Source organism: Oryctolagus cuniculus, chromosome 2 (assembly GCF_051225735.1).
Source record: "Oryctolagus cuniculus isolate XC-2025 breed Fujian yellow rabbit chromosome 2, ASM5122573v1, whole genome shotgun sequence".
Lineage (NCBI taxonomy): Eukaryota > Metazoa > Chordata > Mammalia > Lagomorpha > Leporidae > Oryctolagus > Oryctolagus cuniculus.
In genome coordinates this window covers 152,552,214-152,574,438 of record NC_142868.1, presented here as the reverse complement: position 1 = coordinate 152,574,438, position 22,225 = coordinate 152,552,214, and the positions used below count along the sequence as shown (strand labels likewise).

Sequence of the window (22,225 nt, the reverse complement as noted above, 5' to 3'; positions counted from 1 at the left end):
CTAGAATCTGAATACACACAATTAAGTAGGATTTATACTTACCAGAAGTAAAGTCCTTGAATTGTATATATTCCATGGCCCTATGAATCTGACCCTGTTTACACAGGCAGAGTAGAACTTTCTTGTGCAGGTCACATTCACTGTAGATAATTTGAGCTAAAGCCAAGCACTTGGATTTGTTATAAGTATCCTGCTCCCCATAATCACAAATCACATCCCCAGCCTTCTCAGAGAATGTCAGCCTAGAACAGAAGAACAGCAAGGTACACATGAGAGAATTCTTGAAAACTCAGCACAGCAGAACCAGATTTTCCATGGCCTGTAAGAATACCAAGTGATATAAAGAGAAATTTAACATATTGGAGAGATTTAACAACAGGAATAACAAAAATCAGCATATATCCCTTCAGCAGAAGACATTTTGGCAAAGCTGATCTCGGGCCGGTGTCAAGGCTCACTAGGCTAATCCTCCGCCTGTGGCACCGGCACACCGGGTTCTAGTCCCGGTCTGGGTGCTGGATTCTGTCCCGGTTGCTCCTCTTCCAGTCCAGCTCTCTGCTGTGGCCCAGGAGTGCAGTGGAGGATGGCCCAAGTCCTTGGGCCCTGCACCTGCATGGGAGACCAGGGGAAGCACCTGGCTCTTGGCTTTGGATCAGCAGAGTTTGTCGGCCGCAGTGTGCCAGCTGCAGCGGCCACTTCAGGGGGTGAACCAATGGAAAAGGAAAACCTTTCTCTCTGTCTCTCTCTCTGTCTACTCTGCCTGTCAAAAATAAAAATAAATAAATAAATATTAAAAAAAAAGCTAATCTCAAGTTGTTTTTTTTTTTTTTTAATCTACTAAGTTGAACCTCTCCTGAAAAGACTGGTAGGATTTAAAATTATAAGGTACACAAAAAATTTTTTTAAACAATAACACTTTTATTTGTTTGTTTGTTTGTTTATTAATTGACAGAGTTAGTGAGAGAGAGTACAGAGAGAAAGGTCTTCCTTCCATTGGTTCACCCCCAAAATGGCCACTACGGCCGGAACTACACGGATCAGAAGCCAGGAGCCAGGTGCCTCCTCCTGGTCTCCCTTGTGGGTGCAGGCGCCCAGGCACTTGGGCCATCCTCCACTGCCTTCCCAGGTCACAGCAGAGAGCTGGACTGGAAGAGGAGCAGCCAGGACTAGAACCCGGTGCCCATATGGGATGCTGGCGCCTCAGGTAGAGGATTGCCGGCCCCACTTTTTTTTTTTTTTTTTTTTTCAAAGACAAAGTTACAGAGAGAGGTAGAGACAGAGAGAAAGGTCTTCCATCCACTGGTTCACTCCCCCAGATGGCCGCAATGCCCGGAACTGCACCAATCCAAAGCCAGGAGCCAGGTCCTTCCCCTTGGTCTCCCACGCAGGTGCAGGGGCCCTAGGACTTGGGCCATCTTCTATTGCTTTCCCAGGCCATAGCAGAGAGCTGGACGGGAAAAGGAGCAGCCAGGACTAGAACTGGTGCCTATATGGGATGCCAGCACTTCAGGCCAGGGTGTTAACCCACTGTGCCACAGTGCCTGCCCTCAAAAATTCTCTTTTAATTGGGGTTCTCAATGTTTTCAGCAGTTATCTAGATTCTGAACCTTGTGGAATGTAAGACTTTATTGAACATTGTGTAAACACAGAGACAACAATTTCAGCTTATAATTAGTGATAAATCTTGCAATAATTTGTACTAAAAGGAAAACAGAGACTGTGACAGCACTATTATTTCATAAACTGTTTATAGCTTTATAAGAAGCAACAGAAGAAATGGAGACAATTGTGCCTAATGGGAGAACTAAAGTAATTCTTTCGAGATGACCCAATTGATAGATTTTACTTCTCATACTGTACTGTGCCACTTTCATAAACAGGTGAAGTGAGCCACCTATACCATCATAGAAACTCCACCTAGAAACTATTTACATAAGCCAAAACAACATTTGAGTATGATGAAATACATCAATTCTAATCATTGGTTGTAGGGAAATGGTGCTTCAGTTATATTTCAATTAATAGCAATAAAACTACAGTATGCATATAATATTTGTGTCCGTATTCATCTAACAGAATGCTGATAATATGAAAATGAGATTCAGAGAACCCTAAAAGAATATGTCTTTACTGAAAATCCAGTAAACAAAGGCTTGTGTTTGCCTCAGAAAGGTGGGTCTAAAATTAGAAGGCAGTGGGCAACTTTGGGTATAAATAAATCATTTAGTAAAGGAAGGTAGACTTTTGGCATAGTGATAGGATGCCCACACCCTGTATCACAGCATCTGGGTTCAAGTTCCAGCTCCAGCTCCTGATTCCTGCTAGAGGCAGCAGTGATGGCTCCAGTAGTTGGGTACTTGCCACCTATATGGGAGAACCGGATTGAGTTTCAGGCTCTCAGCTTTGGCTTGGCCAAGCGTTTGTAAAGTAAAACAGCAGATGGGAGATCTCTGTTTGTCTCTCAGCCTTTTGAAAAACTAAAAATGTAGGGGCTGGTGTTGTGGCGTAGCTGTTAAAGCTGCCACCTGTAATGCCAGCATCCCATATGAGGGCCAGACAAGAATTGGCTGTTCCACTTCTGATCCAGCTCCCTGCTAACGTCCCTGGGAAGGCAGTGGACAATGGCCCAAGTGCTTGGGCTCCTGCACCCACATGGGAGACCTGGAAGAAGTTCCTGGCTCCTGGCTCCTGGCTCCTGGCTCCTGGCTTCAGCCTGACCTGGCCTAGCCCCAGCCATTGGTTTAGGGAGTGAGTCAGTGGAAGGAAGATTCTCTTTCTCTCTCTCTTCCTCTCTCTTTGTAACTCTGACTTTCAAATAAATAAATAAATAAATCTTTTTAAAAAATAAATGGAAGAGTTACACAGAGAGAGGAGAGGCAGAAAGAGAGAGAGAGAGAGAGGTCTTCCATCCAATGATTCACCCCCCAATTGGCTGCAATGGCCAGAGCTGCACCAATCCAGAGTCAGGAGCCAGGAGCCTCTTCTGGGTCTCCTACGTGGGTGCAGGGGCCCAAGGACTTGGACCATCTTCTACTGCTTTCCCAGGCCATAGCAGAGAGCTGGATCAGAAGTGGAGCAGCCAGGACTCGAACCAGAGCCCACATGGGATGCCAGCACTGCAGGCGGCAGCTTAGCTGGCCCCCCAAAAAATACTTTTTTCAAACATAATGTCAATTTTGCCAACTCCACAAAAAGAGAGATTGCAGTTATTACAATGAATACGTAGTTTTTCCACTTTTTGTTGAAATATGAAATATATGTATAATATTTGCAGTCAATAAGGACAACATTCACACTTTCCATAAAGTTTCATTTTAAATAAAAGGTTTCCTTGCTCTGACATTAACACTACTGTCAAAACATAAAATAATGGTTGGCACTAGCATAACAGGTTAAGCTGCTGCTTGCAACACTAGCATTCCACATCAGAGTGCCAGTTTGAGTCTCCACTTCTGGATCCACCTGTATGCTAATGCACTTAGGAAGGTAGCAGAGGATGGCCCAAGTGTTTCTCTCCTGCCCTCCATGTGGGAGACCTGGATGAAATTCCTGGCTTCAGCCTGGTCCAGCCCTAGCTAGTGTGGTCATTTGGGGAATGAACCAACAAATGGAAGCTTGTTTTCTCAATCTCAATCTCAATCTCAATCTCTCTCTCTCAACCTCTCTCTCTCTCTCACTGTCTCTCTCTCTCTTTTTCTCTCTCTCTCTCTCCCCTCCCCATGCTCTACCTTTAAAAAAAAAAACACACATATTTTGATAAACCCAGAAGATCAGGAAGTATGTCAAGAAGCAATATAGGCTTGGCCGGCGCCGTGGCTCACTTGGCTAATCCTCCACCTGCGGTGCTAGCACCCTGGGTTCTAGGCCTGGTTGGGGCGCTGGGTACTAGTCCCTATTGCTCCTCTTCCAGTCCAGCTCTCTGCTGTGGCCAAGGAGTGCAGTGGAGGATGGCCCAAGTGCTTGAGTCCCTGCACCCATATGGGAGACCAGGAGGAAGCACCCAGCTCCTGGCTTCAGATCAGTGCAGCGCTGGCTGTAGTGGCCATTAGGGGAGTGAACCAACGGAAGGAAGACCTTTCTCTCTGTCTCTCTCTCAATGTCTATAACTCTACCTGTCAAATAAAAGAAAAAAAAAGCAATACAAGCTTTTTACACTAGAGTAATTGGTTCTGCCACAAATGATATTTAAGGTTACTGAGGGATAGAAGTTAAAAAAAAAAAAAGATGGTTTTTGGAAGAACAGCTCTGCCATGCAGTTTATGCTCCAGAGTCATCTGCCCATAAATCAGACTGGGCTGACTTCGCCTGAGGCCACATCCCTACTTGGTCCTTTCCTCTTCCCTCTTCTGCTTCACTCCTTCTTCTATAGGTATTTCCTGAGAAACTCTCCTTCTCTCACTCATGTGCATCCAAATTCCTGTCTGAGACTTTGGTTCTAGGGAACCTAACCTGAGAACTGCATGAGCCTGGCAGTCTGTGCTGAGACCCAGCTCCCAGAAGCCACCTGCTGTCTGTCCCTGTTAATCTGTGTTCTTCTTTTTTTTCTCATTTTTTTTAATTTAGTAAATATAAATTTTCAAAGTACAGTTAATGGATTACAATGGCTTCCCCCCCATAATTTCCCTCCCACTCACACCCCTCCCCTCTCCTGCTCCCTCTCCCATTCCATTCACATCAAGATTCATTTTCAATTATCTTTATATACAGAAAATTAATTCAGTATATATTAAGTAAAGATTTCATCAGTTTGCACCCACACAGAAACACAAAGTGTAAAATACTGTTTCAGTACAAGTTGTAGCATTACTTCACATTGGACAACACACTAAGGACAGATCCCACATGAGAAGTAAGTACACAGTGACTCCTGTTGTTGACTTACCAATTTGACACTCTTGTTTATGGTGTCAGTAATCTCCCTAGGCTCTAGTCATGAGTTGCCAAGGCTATGGAAGCCTTTTGAGTTCACCGACTTCGATCTTATTCCGACAGGGTCATAGTCAAAGTGGAAGTTCTCTCCTCCCTTCAGAGAAAGGTACCTCCTTCTTTGATGGCCCCATTCTTTCCACTGAGATCTCACTCGCAGAGATCTTTCATTTAGGTCTTCTTTTTTTTTTTTTTCCCAGGATGTCTTGGCTTCCCATGCCTAAAATACTCTCATGGGCTCTTCAGCCAGATCCGAATGCTTTAAGGGCTGATTCTGAGACCAGAGTGCTATGTAGGACATCCGCCATTCTATGAGTCTACTGTGTATCCTGCTTCCCATGATGGATCGTTCTCTCCCTTTTTGATTCTATCAGCTAGTATTAGCAGACACTAGACTTGTTTGTGTGATCCCTTTGACTCTTAGACCTATCAGTGTGATCACCTGGAACCAACCCAAATGCCCATCAACAGTAGACTGGATAAAGAAATTATGGGACATGTACTCTATAGAACACTATACAGCAGTCAAAAACAATGAAATCCGGTCATTTGAAACAAGATGGAGGAATCTGGAAAACATTATGCTGAGTGAATTAAGCTAGTCCCAAAGGGACAAATATCATATGTTCTCCCTGATCAGCGACAACTAACTGAGCACCAAAGGGGAAACCTGTTGAAGTGAAATGGACACTATGAGAAACAGTGACTTGATCAGCTCTTGTCCTGACTGTTGATGTACAATGTAATACTTTATCCATTTTAGTATTTTCTCTTTGTTTTGTTCTAGTACTATTGGTTGAACTCTGTGATTAACACACAATTATTCTTAGGTGTTTAAATTTTAACTGAAAAGTGATCCCTGTTAAATATAACAGTGGGAATAAGAGAGGGAGGAGATGTACAATTTGGGACATGCTCAATCGGACTTGCCCCAAATGGTGTAGTTAGAATCATGCCAGGGGATCCCAATACAATCCCATCAAGGATGCATGTACCAATGCCATCTCGCTAGTCCAAGTGATCAGTTTCAGTTCATAATTAATTTGTGTTCTTCTAAGTGCTACCTTGGTCCACGTTCTTCTGACTTACAGGGGTTTGGGTCTTTCCTTTACACGTACTCACAGACAGCTAGAACCAGGTGCTGCCTTTTCCTACCCAGCAGTATGACACTGGCCAACTTCCTATCCTTACTGCTCAACTTCCACCCACCATTAAGTCATCATGAATTATCTGTGAACTTTGCTGAATGAACTCTTCATCTGGACTCCCTGTGACTGTGCCTCATTGCTCTGTGAATACCTTTAAGTATTTCTAACTGATAAAGTACAAGAGACCTGCAGTAACTCAATACTATACTGAAAAGAAAACTATTAAAATTTTGAGAATGAGGGCCAGCGATGTGGCGCAGCAGGTTAAAGCCTTGGCCTGAAGCGCTGGCATCCCATATGGGCGCCAGTTCTAGTCCTGGCTTCTCCTCTTCTGATCCAGCTCTCTGCTATGGCCTAGGATAGCAGTAGAAGATGGCCCAAGTCCTTGGGCCCCTACACCCTTGTGGGAGACCAGGAACAAGCTCCTGGCTCCTGGCTTCGGCCTGGTGCAGTTCCGGCCATTGCGGCCATCTGGGGAGTGAACCAGCGGATGGAAGACCTCTCTCTCTCTCTGTCTCTATCTTTCTCTGTAACTTTTTTTTTTTTTTTGACAGGCAGAGTGGACAGTGAGAGAGAGAGAGACAGAGAGAAAGGTCTTCCTTTGCCGTTGGTTCACCCTCCAATGGCCGCCGCAGCTCTAGCACCGCGGCTGGCACACCGCGCTGATCTGATGGTGGGAGCAAGGTGCTTCTCCTGGTCTCCCATGGGGTGCAGGGCCCAAGCACTTGGGCCATCCTCCACTGCACTCCCTGGCCACAGCAGAGAGCTGGCCTGGAAGAGGGGCAACCGGGACAGAATCTGGCACCCCGACCAGGACTAGAACCCAGTGTGCTGGCGCCGTAAGGCAGAGGATTAGCCTAGTGAGCCGCGGCGCCGGCCGTCTCTGTAACTCTTTCAAATAAATCTTCAAAAAAATTTTTTTGAGAATGAACAACTTTATTAACCAAAAGTCAAAATTAAGTTAAAAGGTTAACTTTGCTTACTTTTCCTGGGTGACCCAATTGATAACCAAATCCAGCCGTTTTTCCGATAATCCACATTTGATTCCTTCCAGGGTTAGTTCCGCATCAATAGGCTGTCTAAAAGCATGACTTGTGCTAAACACAGCCTCAAAAAATAGGAGTAATGGAAGAGGCTTTCCTCTAATTTTCCCAACAGCTACAAGAAGAAGAAAAGTGTTTGAGTCAAATACTTTAAGAGATATTTGCTTTTCCTTATTTCATATTACTATTTTAATCTCTTGCATTTTCTAAAACCTTAACCCAAAAATTACACATTCATAATTTTAACTAATATATGTAAATTTTATATTTTAGATCATAACTAAATATTATTATCCTTGCCATATAAACACGGAGGCAGAGATTGGACTGATTTGTCTATAAACAAAGGGATAACAAAAACAGCTGACGGTTGCCAAAAGCTGGGAGAAAGGCATGGAAGACAATCCCCCTTAGAGCCTCCAGAAAGAATCAACCCTGCTGATACCTTGGTTTCAAACTTGTGACCTCCATAAAATTGTAAGAAAATACTTTTCTTTTTAGCCACAGGAGTGTCCCATTAATGGTGCATATGTGCCATAACCAAAGAAAAACTAAGATTTAAACACAGAAAACAAAAGACGTAGTTGCAAATACAGAGAGGATAAAATTCTTCATGCAGGAACTGGGGCTTGGTGCAGCAGTTAAGATGTCACTTAGTACGTCATCATGCCACACTGGAGTGTCTGGGTTCAAGTTCCAGTTCTGTTCCTGATTTCTGCTTCCTACTAACGCACAGCTGGGAGGCAGCAAGTCACAGCTCATGCAGTTGGGTCCTTGCCACCCGTGTGGAAGACCCAGATTGAGTTATGGGCTCCTGCTTTTGGCATGGCCCAGCTTTGGCTGTTGCAGGCATTTGAAGAGTAAACCAGAGATGGAAGATTTCTCTCTTCCTCTGTGTGTGTGTGTGTGTGTGTGTGTATCTGCCTTTCAATAAAAATATTTTTAAAAAAATTTCCATATCAAACTATACTGCCACAAGTGAAACAAAATATAAAACTCGATATTCAGAGGTACCTGCTTAGTTTGACATCCTTTAATATTGAAAATAATTAAATGAGAACTGACAAATTGAGATCTTGACATTTATATGTAGACTCAGCTAATGATCAAACATAGAATCTCAATCACATATTCACATGACAATAATTCATTTTTATTTAAACTGTATATAATAAAGTCAATTTGAGTTCTTAAACAACCCATTAAATTATTTTCCTTTTATGAGCAGAAAATATTTTTTCCCAGATTTTTATTTAACTGGAAGTAAGGAATAAGAGAAGAGCCAGACATGGGTGTCTTAGAATTGGGTATAAGGAGGTATGTTTTCTTCTTTACTGTTCTACTCCTCCTCTTCTAATCTCTAAGCAGTTGTAGGGAAGGATTAGGTAGGGGACAGGAAAGATCTTATTCAACAGGTGCTGTGGTGATCTGGCTTCCTAAGTATGGCAGATGAACAAAGATACCAGTGTTTAATATTCCCCTTGAAAATGTAAAAGTGAGAGATCAGAGTGAGAGAAGAGAGATAAAGTGGAAGAAAACTCAAATTCCACAAGACTGCATGTTCAAGGGTGAAGAGGACTCCATGATAGGTATGTAGGCTGGACTTTAAGGTCTTCCAAAGAGTTATCATCCAGGATCAGGTGACCTCAGCTAACAGGGTCTTTGGGAGGGACACACCATCAGAAGCAGTGGAGAGGAGTCTTAGGGAACCACTAAAGCAATATCTTTTTTTTTTTTTTTTTTTTTTTTGACAGGCAGAGTGGACAGTGAGAGAGAGAGAGACAGAGAGAAAGGTCTTCCTTTGCCGTTGGTTCACCCTCCAATGGCCGCCACGGCCGGCGCGCTGCGGCCGGCGCACCGCGCTGATCCGATGGCAGGAACCAGGTGCTTCTCCTGGTCTCCCATGGGGTGCAGGGCCCAGGTACTTGGGCCATCTTCCACTGCACTCCCTGGCCACAGCAGAGAGCTGGCCTGGAAGAGGGGCAACTGGGACAGAATCCGGTGCCCCGACCGGGACTAGAACCCGGTGTGCTGGTGCCACAAGGCAGAGGATTAGCCTAGTGAGCCATGGCGCCGGCCGCAATATCTTTTGAATGATTAAAAGGTACAGTGAGAAGTCCCCAGTAAGAAGAGGCTCTAAAAAGCAAAGACTGAAAAAGCTGTCAATTTGAGCAACCAATGGACATCTGCCATACTTAAGAAGCCAGCTCACCACAGCACCTGTTGAATAAGACCTTTCCTGTCCCCTACCTAATCCTTCCCTACAACTGCTTAGAGATTAGAAGAGGAGGAGTAGAGGCCGGCGCCGCGGCTCACTAGGCTAGTCCTCCACCTAGCGGCGCCGGCACACCGGGTTCTAGTCCCGGTCGGGGCACCGGATTCTGTCCCGGTTGCCCCTCTTCCAGGCCAGCTCTCTGCTGTGGCCAGGGAGTGCAGTGGAGGATGGCCCAAGTGCTTGGGCCCTGCACCCCATGGGAGACCAGGAGAAGCACCTGGCTCCTGCCATCGGATCAGCGTGGTACGCTGGCCGCAGCGCGCCAACCGCGGCGGCCATTGGAGAGTGAACCAACGGCAAAGGAAGACCTTTCTCTCTGTCTCTCTCTCTCACTGTCCACTCTGCCCGTCAAAAAATAAAAAAATTTAAAAAATTAAAAAAAAATAAATCTTAAAAAAAAAAAAAGAAGACGAGGAGTAGAACAATAAAGAAGAAAACATACCTCCTTATACCGAACAGGTTCTAGAGCCATAGCAGGAGGAAGGGCAGAATTTTTCAGTTACACAACAGACTATTTAGATTATATCAGACTTTTTGGTGTCTAAAACTAAAAAAAAAAAAATTCTTGACAGGCAGAGTGGACAGTGAGAGAGAGAGACAGAGAGAAAGGTCTTCCTTTGCCGTTGGGTCACCCCGCAATGGTCACTGCGGCTGGTGCAACACGCTGATCCGAAGCTAACAGCCAGGTGCTTCTCCTGGTCTCCCATGCGGGTGCAGGGCCCAAGCACTTGGGCCATCCTCCACTGCCTTCCCGGGCCACAGCAGAGAGCTGGACTGGAAGAGGAGCAACTGGGACAGAATCTGGCGCCCTGACCGGGACTAGAACCCAGGGTGCTGGCACCGCAGGTGGAGGATTAGCCTAGTGAGCTGCGGCGCCAGCCTTAAAACTAAAATTATTAAAATCTAAAAGTGACTGAAGAGAAACTATGTGGGGGCATTTTTAATGTGCGGGCAGGTACTTGGCCTACCAGTTAAGATGCTGGTTGGGTCACCCATATCCCATACGGTAATGTCTGGGTTTGATATCTGTCTTCAGTTTCTTTCTTTTTTTTTTTTTTTTAAAGATTTTATTTATTTATTTGAGAGGGAGTTACAGACGATGAGAGGGAGAGACAGAGAGAAAGGTCTTCCTTCCATTGGTTCATTCTCCAGATGGCCGAAACTGCTGGAGCTGCGCCAATACGAAGCCAGGAGCCAGGTGCTTCTTCCCGGTCTCCCACGCAGGTGCAGGGGATCAAGGACTTGGGCCATCTTCTACTGCTTTCCCAGGCCATAGCAGAGAGCTGGATTGGAAACGCAGCAGCCATGACTAGAACCAGTGCCCATATGGGATGCCGGTGCTACAGGCGGAGGATTAACCTACTGCGCCACAGCACCGGCCCCTGTCTTCAGTTTCTGATTCAACTTCCTGCTAATGCAGACCCTGGGAGGCAGCAGTCATTGCTCAAGTACCTGGGTCCCTGCTACTCATGTGAGATTTAGATTGAATTCCCAACTCCTGGCTTTGATGCCAGGAGCTATTATGGGCATACGGGGAGAGAACCAAAAGACAGAAGATCTTTCTCTCTCTCCTTCTCTGTCACTCTGTCATCCAAATAAATTTTTAGAATTTAAAAAAATTAATGTAACATAAATTTGAAGCCATTCTTCAGTAAAATAAATATTAAACACAAGCACTGCAAAATGGCTACAGCTGCTATCATAACTTAGATAGGTGACAAATAATGAGTGAGAAGCACATACAGTGGGGATACACTAGACAAGGCAATGATTCACATCCTGGGCAGGATGCAGGGGGACGCATGGCACTGCATGATGCTACTCAAATAGCATGCAATTTAAACCTTTTGAATTTTTTAGAAGATTTTATTTATTTAAGAGGTAGAATTACAGAGAGAGAGAGAGAGGGAGAGACAGAGAGAGGTCTTCCATCCACTGGTTCCCTCCCCAAATGGCTGCAATGACCAGAGCCTGGTCGATCCGAAGCCACAAGCCAGGAGTTTCTTCTGGGTCTCCCACATGGGTAGAGGGGCCCAAGTACTTGGGCCATCTTTCACTGCTATCCCAAGGATGTTAGCAAGGAGCTGGATCGGAAGAGGAGCAGACAGGACTTGAACTGGTGCCTATATGGGATGCCAGCGCTGCAGGCAGTGACTTAGCCCACTAGGCCACAGCACCAGTACCCCCTGAATTATTTAATATGGAATTTTCCACTGAATAATTTAGACTGAAATTTACTGTAACTGAAACTACAGAAAGCACAACTGTAGGGGCTGGCATTATGCACAGCAGGTTAAGCTGCTCTCTGCAGCACCGGCACCCTACATGAGCTGCTCCACTTCTGATCCAGTTCCCCACTAATGTGCCCAGGAAAGCACCAGAGGATGGCCCAAGTGTTTGGGCCCTGGCATCCATGTGGGAGACCCGGATGAAGCTCCTGGTTCCTGACTTCAGCCTGGCCCAGCCCTGGCGGTTGTGGCCATTTGGGGAGTGAATCAATGGATGGAAGATCTCTCTCTGTCTCTGCTTCCCCCTGCCTCTCTCTGTAACTCTGCCTTTCAAATAAATAAATAAATCTTAAAAGAAAAAAAAAATGAAAGGAAGCAAAACTGTGGATAAAGGAGAACTCCTATACTCATTTTTGATTGCTCATCAGCTTTTTTTTTTTTAATTTTTTATTTATTTTTTATTTTTTGACAGGCAGAGTGGACAATGAGAGAGAGAGACAGAGAGAAAGGTCTTCCTTTGCCGTTGGTTCACCCTCCAATGGCCACCGCAGCCGGAGCACCGCAGCCTGTGCACCGCACTGATCCGATGGCAGGAGCCAGGTGCTTCTCCTGGTCTCCCATGGGGTGTAGGGCCCAAGCACTTGGGCCATCCTCCACTGCACTCCCTGGCCACAGCAGAGAGCTGACCTGGAAGAGGGGCAACTGGGACAGAATCCGGTGCCCCGACCGGGACTAGAACCCGGTGTGCCTGCGCCGCAAGGCAGAGGATTAGCCCAGTGAGCCGCGGCGTTGGGCTCATCAGCTTTTAAAGCTTACTTCTTAACTCTCAGACACGATATGTTATAAATAAAATTAATTCGGATCAGCCGGCGCCGTGGCTCAATAGGCTAATCCTCCACCTTGCGGCGCCGGCACACCGGGTTCTAGTCCCGGTTGGGGCGCCGGATTCTGTCCCGGTTGCCCCTCTTCCAGGCCAGCTCTCTGCTATGGCCAGGGAGTGCAGTGGAGGATGGCCCAGGTGCTTGGGCCCTGCACCCCATGGGAGACCAGGAAAAGCACCTGGATCCTGGCTCCTGCCATCGGATCAGCGCGGTGCGCCGGCTGCAGCGGCGGCCATTGGAGGGTGATCCAACGGCAAAGGAAGACCTTTCTCTCTGTCTCTCTCACTGTCCACTCTGCCTGTCAAAAATAAAAAAAAAAAAAAAAAAAAAAAATTAATTCGGATCAAATGGTACATTGTGGAATCCTCAAAAGTTGGTTTAGTGCTTTGTGATTATCAAATGGTCTTATCCAATGATCCCATAAAAAGGATACTTACCATTTATATCATAACATTATTTTTCAAATAATAAAACTAAAGTTCTGGGAGATTAAGTAGCTAACCCAAAGTAAGCAATTCAGGCCTATAGTAATGATGAAATAAAACAACTGTCTGCCTCCTAACATTTTATATTTTATCTTCTTCATGTTTCTTGATAAATTAAATACATATACATACTTGTATATCCTTATAAACATATGTTATGGTAAAAGATAAAATATTTATAAGACTACTATATACATGCACTTTGGTTGGGGACAATTCAATCAGACTTTTATGATGATAAAGATGGTGGACTAGGGGCCAGTGTTTTGGCACGCTTTAAGTTAAACCACTTCATATGACATCGGTATCCCATGTTGGAGCCCCTGTTGGAGTCCAGGCTGCTCTGCTTCCAATTCAGCTCCCTGCTAACACACCTGGGAAAACAGCAGAATATGTCCCCAGTACTTTGGCCTCTGCCATCCACATGGGAGGCCCAGATGGAGTTTTAGGTTCCTAGCTTTTCTGGCCCAGCCCTTAGCCAAATCCTTGGCCCATCTTCTGCTGCTTTTAGCAAGTCACTAGCAAGGAGCTGGCTTGGAAGTGGAGTGGCTGGGACTCATAGGATGTCAGCATCACAGGCAACAGTTTAGCCCACTATGCCCCAATGCCATCCCCAAATAAATCTTAAAAGTAAAAGGCACTATGGCTGCTGGTTTGAGTCCCAGCTGCTCCACTTCTGATACAGCTCTCTGCTATGGCCAGGGAAAGCAGTGGAAGATGGCCCAAGTCCTTGGGCCCCTGCACCTGCATGGAAAGACATGGAGGAAGCTCCTGGCTCCTGGCTTCAGACAGGCACAGCTCCAGCCATTGTGGCCAACTGGAGAGTGAACCAGTGGATGGAAGACACCTCTCTCTCTCTCTCTCTCTCTCTCTCTGCCTCTCCTCTCTCTGTGTAACTCTGACTTTCAAGTAAATAAATAAATATTTTTTTAAAAAAAGCAAAAGGCACTAAACAAAGACAAATGGCTGCTGTACACTGCAAGGAGACATATTAACAACAACAGAGTGGAAATTGGCATAGCAAACCCTTAAAGTTTGATTCCCAAACTACCAATAAGGAACAGCAAGAAGAAACAATTCAATTCACATAAAAAAAAAAACAAACACCAAGAAGCCTCAGGAATTGGCAGCGCCAGGAACTTCTGGATTGAGATAACATTCCCAAACTGGGAATCTTAACTGAAAGACTGTTTAAAAAGCCAGCCCTCACCCAGATGACATCCCCTTCTACTACCTAGAGAAGACTGAGGCTTAGTTTCTCAAAACGATAAAACACAGGGTGTCCACATCAAGACAGTAGGCACAGCTGAGGGCAGGAGTACCAAACTATTACTAATTCTTTACTGCGATCCCAGAGACCTTTCTTCACATCACTAGAATCATCTAGAATATATAATCACTAGAATATATAATCACTAGAATATATAAATTCCATGAGGATAAGAGTCTTTGTAGGTTCTATTCTCTGTTATAACCTTAGCACCTAGCACATATCAAATAATCAATTTTGTTGAATGAATGGATGAATGAGCTGGTTCTACATTTCTCTGCCTCTTTATCTGTTTTCTCAGTTAGTCCTCATCTATTTGGACTTCTCGATCTCTGTACATCAGTACCTAGTTCATAGTAGCCTACAGTTGAAAAACATACTCTATTGGGACCAGCATTGTGGCATAACAGGTTAGGCCACCAGCTGAGATGCTGGCATACCATATGGGTGCTGGTTTGAGTCCTGGCTACTCCATTTCCTATCCAGATCTCTGCTAATGTTCTAGGAAAACAGTGGAAGGCTAGCCTAAGTACTTGGGCTCCTGCACTCATGTGGGAGACCCAGACGAAGCTCCTTGCTCCTGGCTTCAGCATGGCCCAGCCCCAGCAGTTGCGGCCACTTGGGGGAGTAGACCAGAGGGTGGAAGATCTCTCTCTCTCTGTAATTCTACCTTTCAAATAAATAAATAAACCTTTTTAAAAAAGGAAACCACACTCTACCTATAGTGATTATCTGGACATATTATAAGAATGTACAGCTATATTGGCCGGCGCTGTGGCTCACTAGTCTAATCCTCTATCTGTGGTGCTGGCAGCCCGGGTTCTAGTCTCAGTTGCTCCTCTTCCAGTCCAGCTCTCTGCTGTGGCCCGGGAGGGCAGTGAAGAATGGCCCAAGGACTTGGGTCCCTTCACCCACATGGGATACCAGGAGAAAGTACCCGGCTCCTGGCATCAGATGGGCGCAGCACCGGCCATAGCAGCCATTAGGGGAGTGAACCAATGGAAGGAAGACCTTTCTCTCTCTCTCTTTCTCACTGTCTAGAACTCTCTCTCTGTCCCTCTCTCTCACTGTCTAACTCTGCCCGGCCAAAAAAAAAAAAAAAAGAATGTACAGCTATAAACACTGTCTTATTAGATGTTCTGCTAGTGATACCATCTTTGAGCTTTAATATATCTTAAAATTAGATTTTAGATAGCCTTTTAAGAATAAAAAGCAGGGGTAAGCCTCTGCCACAGTGGTTAAGATGCCACTTTGGATATCTGAATCCCCTATTAGAATGCCTGGGTTTAACTCCTGGCCTGGGGGTTGTGTCTCTGCCACCCACATGGGAGACCAGGATGGAGTTCTTGAGTTCTGGATTAGGCCTAGTACAGACCTGGCTGTTGTGGCCATTTGGACAGAACCACCAGATGGAAGATATCCCTCTCTCACTCTCGCTCTTTCTCCCCCCTACCCCATTACTCTGCATTTCAAATAAGTAAATAAATGAGTCTTTTTTTAAAAAAATAGTAATTTACAAATACATGAATATTTAGTATGTCAACAATGTAAAATCCTTCATAGCCAATCAAAAGTTATTATTGGGGTTGGCACTGTGGCACAGTGGGTTAAGCCATGGTGTGCAGTGATTGCATCCCCTATGGGCTCCAATTCAAGTCCTGGCTGCTCTACTTCTAATCTAGCTCCCTGCTAATGTGACTGGGAAAGCTGAGGAGAATGACCCAAGTGCTTGGGTCTCTGCACCCATGCGGAAGACCTGGAAGAAGTCCTGGCTCCTGACTTCAGCCTGGCCCAACCTCATTCATTGTGGCTATTTGGGGAGTGAACCAGCAGATGGAAAATTCTCTCTCTCTCTCTGTAACTCTGCCTTTCAAACAAATAAATAAATCTTTTAAAAATAAGTTATTATAAAGTTGCAAAGAAACAATTATGACTCATGAGAAAAAATTAATAAAATTCTTAGGAAACAGAAAAATCTTTGTGAATTTGTTACCGATTTCTTAGGTATGATACTCAAATAATCATTCATAAAACAAAAAATTAATAAACTTATATAAAACTTAAAACTTCTAGCCTTAGAAAGACGGTGTTAAGAGAATCAAAACCAGGAGAAAATATTTTTAAACCATATATTTATCTGATAAAGGACTTGTACTCACACAATAGAGAACTACTCACCAATAAAAAGGAATGAATAGATCCAACAACATGAATTTGAAAATACTTAGGTGGAAGACAATTAAGTCAGCCTAAAACAACCACTTACTATATGTTTCTATTTAGTTCGCATTACAGGAAATGTGTGGTGACTGAAAGCTGACTAGTGAATTGCCTGGGGACTAGCAGAAAGAGAGGATATGGGAGAGAGAAGGGTGGAAAGAGAAAGAGTACTAAGGGGTATAAGGGAATTGTTGGATGATGATTCAAAGGGTGTATACCTATGTCAAAACTGACCAAACTGTATACTTTAAATCGTTCACTCTGTTATATGTATGTCAAGTTGCCACAAAAAGGTTGTTTTTAAAGGATGTGGGTAAATTCTGACAAAATAGTAATATTTATTAATTTTAATAGTGAAGATATGGATGTTATATTTCTGCATATTTTCTATATACTTGAAATATCCATATAATTTAATTTAGAAAAATTTAATCAGACTTATTTATGTTACAGCTAACAAAACTGGGTAAATGATAGAGATAGCGCTGGAGCCTGGATCTTCAGCCTGTCAGTTTAATGCTCTTTCCAATCTACAGTGGGTGGAGGATAGGTAAGGTATAATTTGCATTCATATAGAAAGTTGAGAAAGAAAGGCTTACCCTTAAATTTATCCATTGTACCAGTGTTTCGAAGAATTCTTCTAGGACTGTTTGCTGCAAAACAAGCTGCCTTTTCATATTCACCAAGTGAGATTAATTCATTGAACCTATATCCATTGCATTATAACAGTACACACAAAAGAAGAAAGAAAACTGTTGAGTAAAATCTAATGCAGACTAAATATAGTGGCATAATATAGAAAACCGAACCGCAACTCCAATAAACTAGAACTAGATTCGTTCACTCCATAGATATGTTGTTTTCAATTCTTTAATATTTTGGGATTTTTTTAAAGTCTCAGAATAAAACTCTCTGCTACCAGCTGACCAGTGAACTTGATCCTATACATTATTCCTACAGTACTTACAACAAGCCATAGAGAATGGAAAGACAGAACTTGAAGGTAATTTATAGCAAGCTCAGATTTTTTTCTCTTGTATCATGTCTCATTTTATCTCCATTCATTAAGGTGAATCAGAAAAAATAAGGGTGATCTGCTTAGAAGCTCAGCTCCCTGGAAGTATTCATTGAACACAGGAGCTGCCACGCTGGAGATCAAGAGGTAGCCTTGGTGTTCAGAAGACTATGATGCTTCCTGAAGCATCAGCCTCTCAATTAAACATCAGATGAACACAAGAAGGAAAAATAATGGTTAACTTAAGCCTCTACTCCTTTTCTTATGGCAAAAAGGTTTTCAAATCAGCCCTTACATCACAATTAACAAAACTGTGGCAAACACATTATGTAGTTTACAAATGAAAGCAGAACCCCACAAGCAAAAATTCACTGAAGTAATACTAATGAAATACATAAAACTTTCAATCTTAACAATGGTTCTTCTCTCATTTCAAAGCCATCAGACTTCAAGCAAATCAACAGTTGACAAACTGTTTAACATATGACTAGAAATAATATATATATTATATATTGGCCCCACAGCCTCTGAATTTACATCCTAAAATAATCTTGGGTCTCTTTAAGATTCTTGCTGTATACTGTATAAAATAACTTAAGTTTTAGGGCTAAATATACCTTTTCAATATGTCATAGGATGGAAATAATGAGGAGGGAAAATGACCAAGCAGTCTAGAATAATCTAAATCAAGAAGATATTCTCAAAAACATTTTGTGGCTGATCTGTCTTTGTTGTTCCAGGAGAAGAAACTCCCAGGATATCTCTCTGAATAAAGATGTCACAAGTGCCAAGTGACTAGATGGGAACCAAGGCAGAAAACTATCCAATGGGCAATAAAGTAGCCTTATATGCCCAACTGTCAGGATTGGAGATAATGCACAAAGATCAGTTTAATGAAAGAAGTCTTGTGGGCTGGCATTGTGGTATAGCAGGTTAAGCCTCTGCCAGCGACAATGGCAACACATAACAGTGCTGGTTTGAGTACTGGCTGCTCCACTTATGATCCAGCTCCATGCTAATGCACCTGGGAGAGCAGCAACAGATGGCCCCAGTACTTGGGCCCCAGTACCCACATGGAAGTCCCAGAAGTTCCTGGCTCCTGGCACACTTCAGGAGCCAGCAGGTGATAGCTTGAGTTCTTGGGTCCCTGCTACCCAAACAAGAAAGCCCCATCAGGTTCCAAGCTCCTACTTTTGGTCTGGCCTAGGCTCCTAGTTTTGGTCTGGCCCAGTCCTGGCCATTTGGGGAGTGAAACAGTGGATGGAAGATCTCTCTGTCTCTCCTCCTCTGTCTATAACTCTGCCTTTTAAACAAACAAAAAATAAATCTTACAAAAAGAAAAAGAAGTCTTGGATGAGTTTAATTGTCATGAGCATACATATGAAGAATTTCTGCGCATTTGTACTTATCTTTCGAAAGTGGATAATGTGACCAAACAGGAACATATGGAACCAATTCTTCAGAAAAGATGTTCACCTCAATAAAATTTACTCAAAATGAACCAAATGATCTCCAACTCAGAACTAAACCATCTTTCTTTGTATTCCATCACAATGTTGGGAAGAACAGATAATAACAGGTGAAGGACAAGAACTTCACAGTTCCCAACAAAGTGATCTGAATTGAGCAGGAAAGGGGAAGACAACTTTCTAGATTTAGAAAACCTGGACATGGATGAAAAGATTAAGCACCACATGAGCCACAATTTGCGGCCGCTTCCAAGAGCAGTGGCACAGGAGGTAAGTACCGGTTTTACTTTTTTTAAAAAAACTTTATTTATTTATTTGAAAGTTAGAGTTACACAGGGAGAAGGGGGGGGGGGGGGAGGGAGAGAGAGAGAAGGGATCTTCCATCTATGGGTTAATCTCCAAATGGCCACAATCACCAGGGCTGGCCAGGCCAAGCCAAAAGCCAGGAGCTTCCTCCAGTCTCCTACAGGAGTACAGGGATCCAAGCACTTGGGCATCCTCCACTGTTCTCCCAGGTGCAACAGCAGGGAGCTGGGTCAGAAGTGGAGCAAATGGGACTTGAACCAACACTCATATGGGATGCAGCACTTAAGGCCCTGCTGCGCCACAGCACTGGTCCCAGTGTTCCTTCTTATAATCTTTCCCTGGACCAGACTCTCACCCTTGAAGTGAAGCCAAAACCCACCATAAAAATAACAGAAAAGCAAATGGAAGAGATACTTGGAAATGAAGTTATCTTTTCACTTGATGAACAATTTGATTATGACACAGTGACTCTAACTCACAAGTTAGAGACAGAGACCATCAAAGAGGTATGCAAGCAAAAAAGAATATCAACACAGATGAAGAGGAACCCTGTGATTGATTTATAGGGCATCTTTGTGTTTATTTTTACTTTGTTCTTACTCAAGTAACATTAGAATAAAAGACAAAAATCTCATATTAAAAAGGTTTTGTGGCTAGCGCTACGGCTCAATAGGCTAATCCTCCTCCTGCGGCGCCAGCACACCGGGTTCTAGTCCCGGTCGGGGCGCCAGATTCTGTCCCGGTTGCCCCTCTTCCAGGCCAGCTCTCTGCTGTGGCCTGGGAGTGCAGTGGAGGATGGCCCAAATGCTTGGGCCCTGCACCCGCATGGGAGACCATGAGAAGCACCTGGCTCCTGGCTTCAGATTAGCACGGTGCACCGGCCACAGCGGCCATTGGGGGGTGAATCAACAGAAAAGGAAGACCTTTCTCTCTGTGTCTCTCTCTCTCACTGTCCACTCTGCCTGGCAAAAAAAAAAAAAGGTTTTGTAACAAGCAGCAAAAATACATACATATATGTGTGTGTGTGTGTGTGTGTGTGTATATATAACTTGTATCAACACTACAATCCTCTTATCTCTTCTGAAAAATCTCCTAGACTACCAATCTAGTACTACTTTTCATAAAGAATTCATGGGGGAAAAACACCTCTGTAGTTTATTTTCTAACTTCTCTATTAGAATAGAATTTTAAAATTATAAAAACTAGGGGCTGGCGCCATGGCTCACTTGGCTAATCCTCCACCTGCAGTGCCGGCATCCCATATGGGCGCCGGGTTCTAGTCCCGGTTGCTGCTCTTCCAGTCTAGCTCTCTGCTGTGGCCAGGGAAGGCAGTGGAGGATGGCCCAAGAATTTGGGCCCCCATACCTGCATGGGAGACCAGGAGGAAGCACCTGGCTCCTGGCTTCGGATCGGTGCAGCACCAGCTGTGGTGGCCATTTTGGGGGTGAACCAATGGAAGGAAGACCTTTCTGTCTCTCTCTCTCATTGTCTAACTCTGTCAAATAAATAAAAAAAAAAATTATAAAAACTAGAAGGGTGGGCATTGCAGCACAGCAGGTTAAGGGGCCAGTTGGTGTACCTAAATCCCATAGTGGAGTACCTGAGTTGCTCCCAGCTATTCCACTTCCATTCCAGTTCCTGCTAATAATATGCATTCTGGGAGACAGCACATGATGGTTCAAGTACTTCAGTCCCTGTCAACCTCATGGGAGACCCAGATGGAGTTCCAGGCTCCTAGCTATGGTTGGCTCAGCCTGGGCTATTGTGGGCATCTCATAAATGAACCAGTGGATGAAAGATTTCTCTCTCCCTCTGCCACTCAGTCTTTATAATAAATAAAAACAAATGGATAAACATTTTCAAAAACTAGAGACTATGTTTCATCATGTTACTAAATGGAAATATAATTAATTTAACACAGAAAATCAAAGCTTTTAAAATATTTATGTTTCCGAGTAGGTGCTTAGCCTAGCAGTTAATATGCCCATGTCCCACAACAGATTGCCTGGATTCAACTCCCAGCTCCAGCTCCTGACTCTAGCTTCCTGTTAACGCAGGGTCTGGGAGGCAACAGATGATGGCTCAAGTGATTGGGTTCCTGTCACCCAGGTGGGAGACCTGGATTGAGTTCCTGGTTCCTGGCTTCAGACCTAGTCTCAATCACTGTAGGCATTCAGGGAGTGAATCAGCAAATGGGAGCTCTGTCTCTCTGTCAAAAAAAAAAAAAAAAAAAAACAAAAAAAAAAACACCAAAATTGCCTTTCAATGTAGTAAAGCATAATCTCTGCTTCTTTGGCCTGGCTTGGATCATCTTCAAGTAGTTGCTCAGCGATGGCTTGGTCATCTGTAAATATTGAAAGCATCACTGGAAGACATTTACGATAATAATCAACAGAAAAATAACTAACATTTGTATGTTTAACAAAAACTTATTGCTGTGGATATTAACAGCACCAACCTCTCCCTAAACTGAGTGGCCTCCCTGTCCCTATGCTCCTTATTTTCAAGTCTGTTCTCATTGGTTCATGAAGTCTATTCTTTACCAATTATCTGTAATCTGTTGAAGAAAGAAACCCATAGGGAAGCTAAAAGAAATAAGTATATTTTTGCTGTCTTTAAACTCAGCTAAGGAAAATCCCATCCTACAGCTTTCTGGAAATAAAAACATCTTGCATTATTTGTGCTAATTTAAAAAAATAGGTCAGCGCCACGGCTCACTAGGCTAATCCTCCACCTAGCGGTGCCGGCACCCTGGGTTCTAGTGCCGGTCAGGGCACCAGATTCTTTCCCGGTTGCCCCTCTTCCAGGCCAGCTCTCTGCTGTGGCCAGGGAGTGCAGTGGAGGATGGCCCAAGTGCTTGGGCCCTGCACCGGCATGGGAGACCAGGAGAAGCACCTGGCTCCTGCCTTCGGATCAGTGCGGTGCGCCAGCCGCAGCGCGCGGGCCGTGGCGGCCATTG

General features: G+C 44.1%; 1 protein-coding gene across 17 annotated transcripts in view; it reads right to left on the bottom strand.

Annotated features, from left to right (window-relative positions):
• Window positions 1–22,225, bottom strand: part of CLHC1 (clathrin heavy chain linker domain containing 1) — a 46,692-nt gene that overhangs the window by 9,299 nt on the left and 15,168 nt on the right. For 13 of the 17 annotated variants that reach the window (XM_089326442.1, XM_051842879.3, XM_051842880.3 and 10 more), the window contains 4 exons: window positions 21,526–21,610; window positions 17,076–17,182; window positions 7,058–7,232; window positions 43–242 (listed from right to left, as the gene is read on the bottom strand). In XM_089326442.1, coding sequence (XP_089182568.1) covers window positions 43–242; window positions 7,058–7,232; window positions 17,076–17,182; window positions 21,526–21,610 — 567 coding nt within the window. Of the gene's footprint in view, window positions 1–42; window positions 243–7,057; window positions 7,233–17,075; window positions 17,183–20,631; window positions 21,475–21,525; window positions 21,611–22,225 lie in introns of those variants that run through there. The other 4 variants (XM_089326446.1, XM_089326449.1, XR_016229392.1 and 1 more) reach the window with 2 other exon arrangements.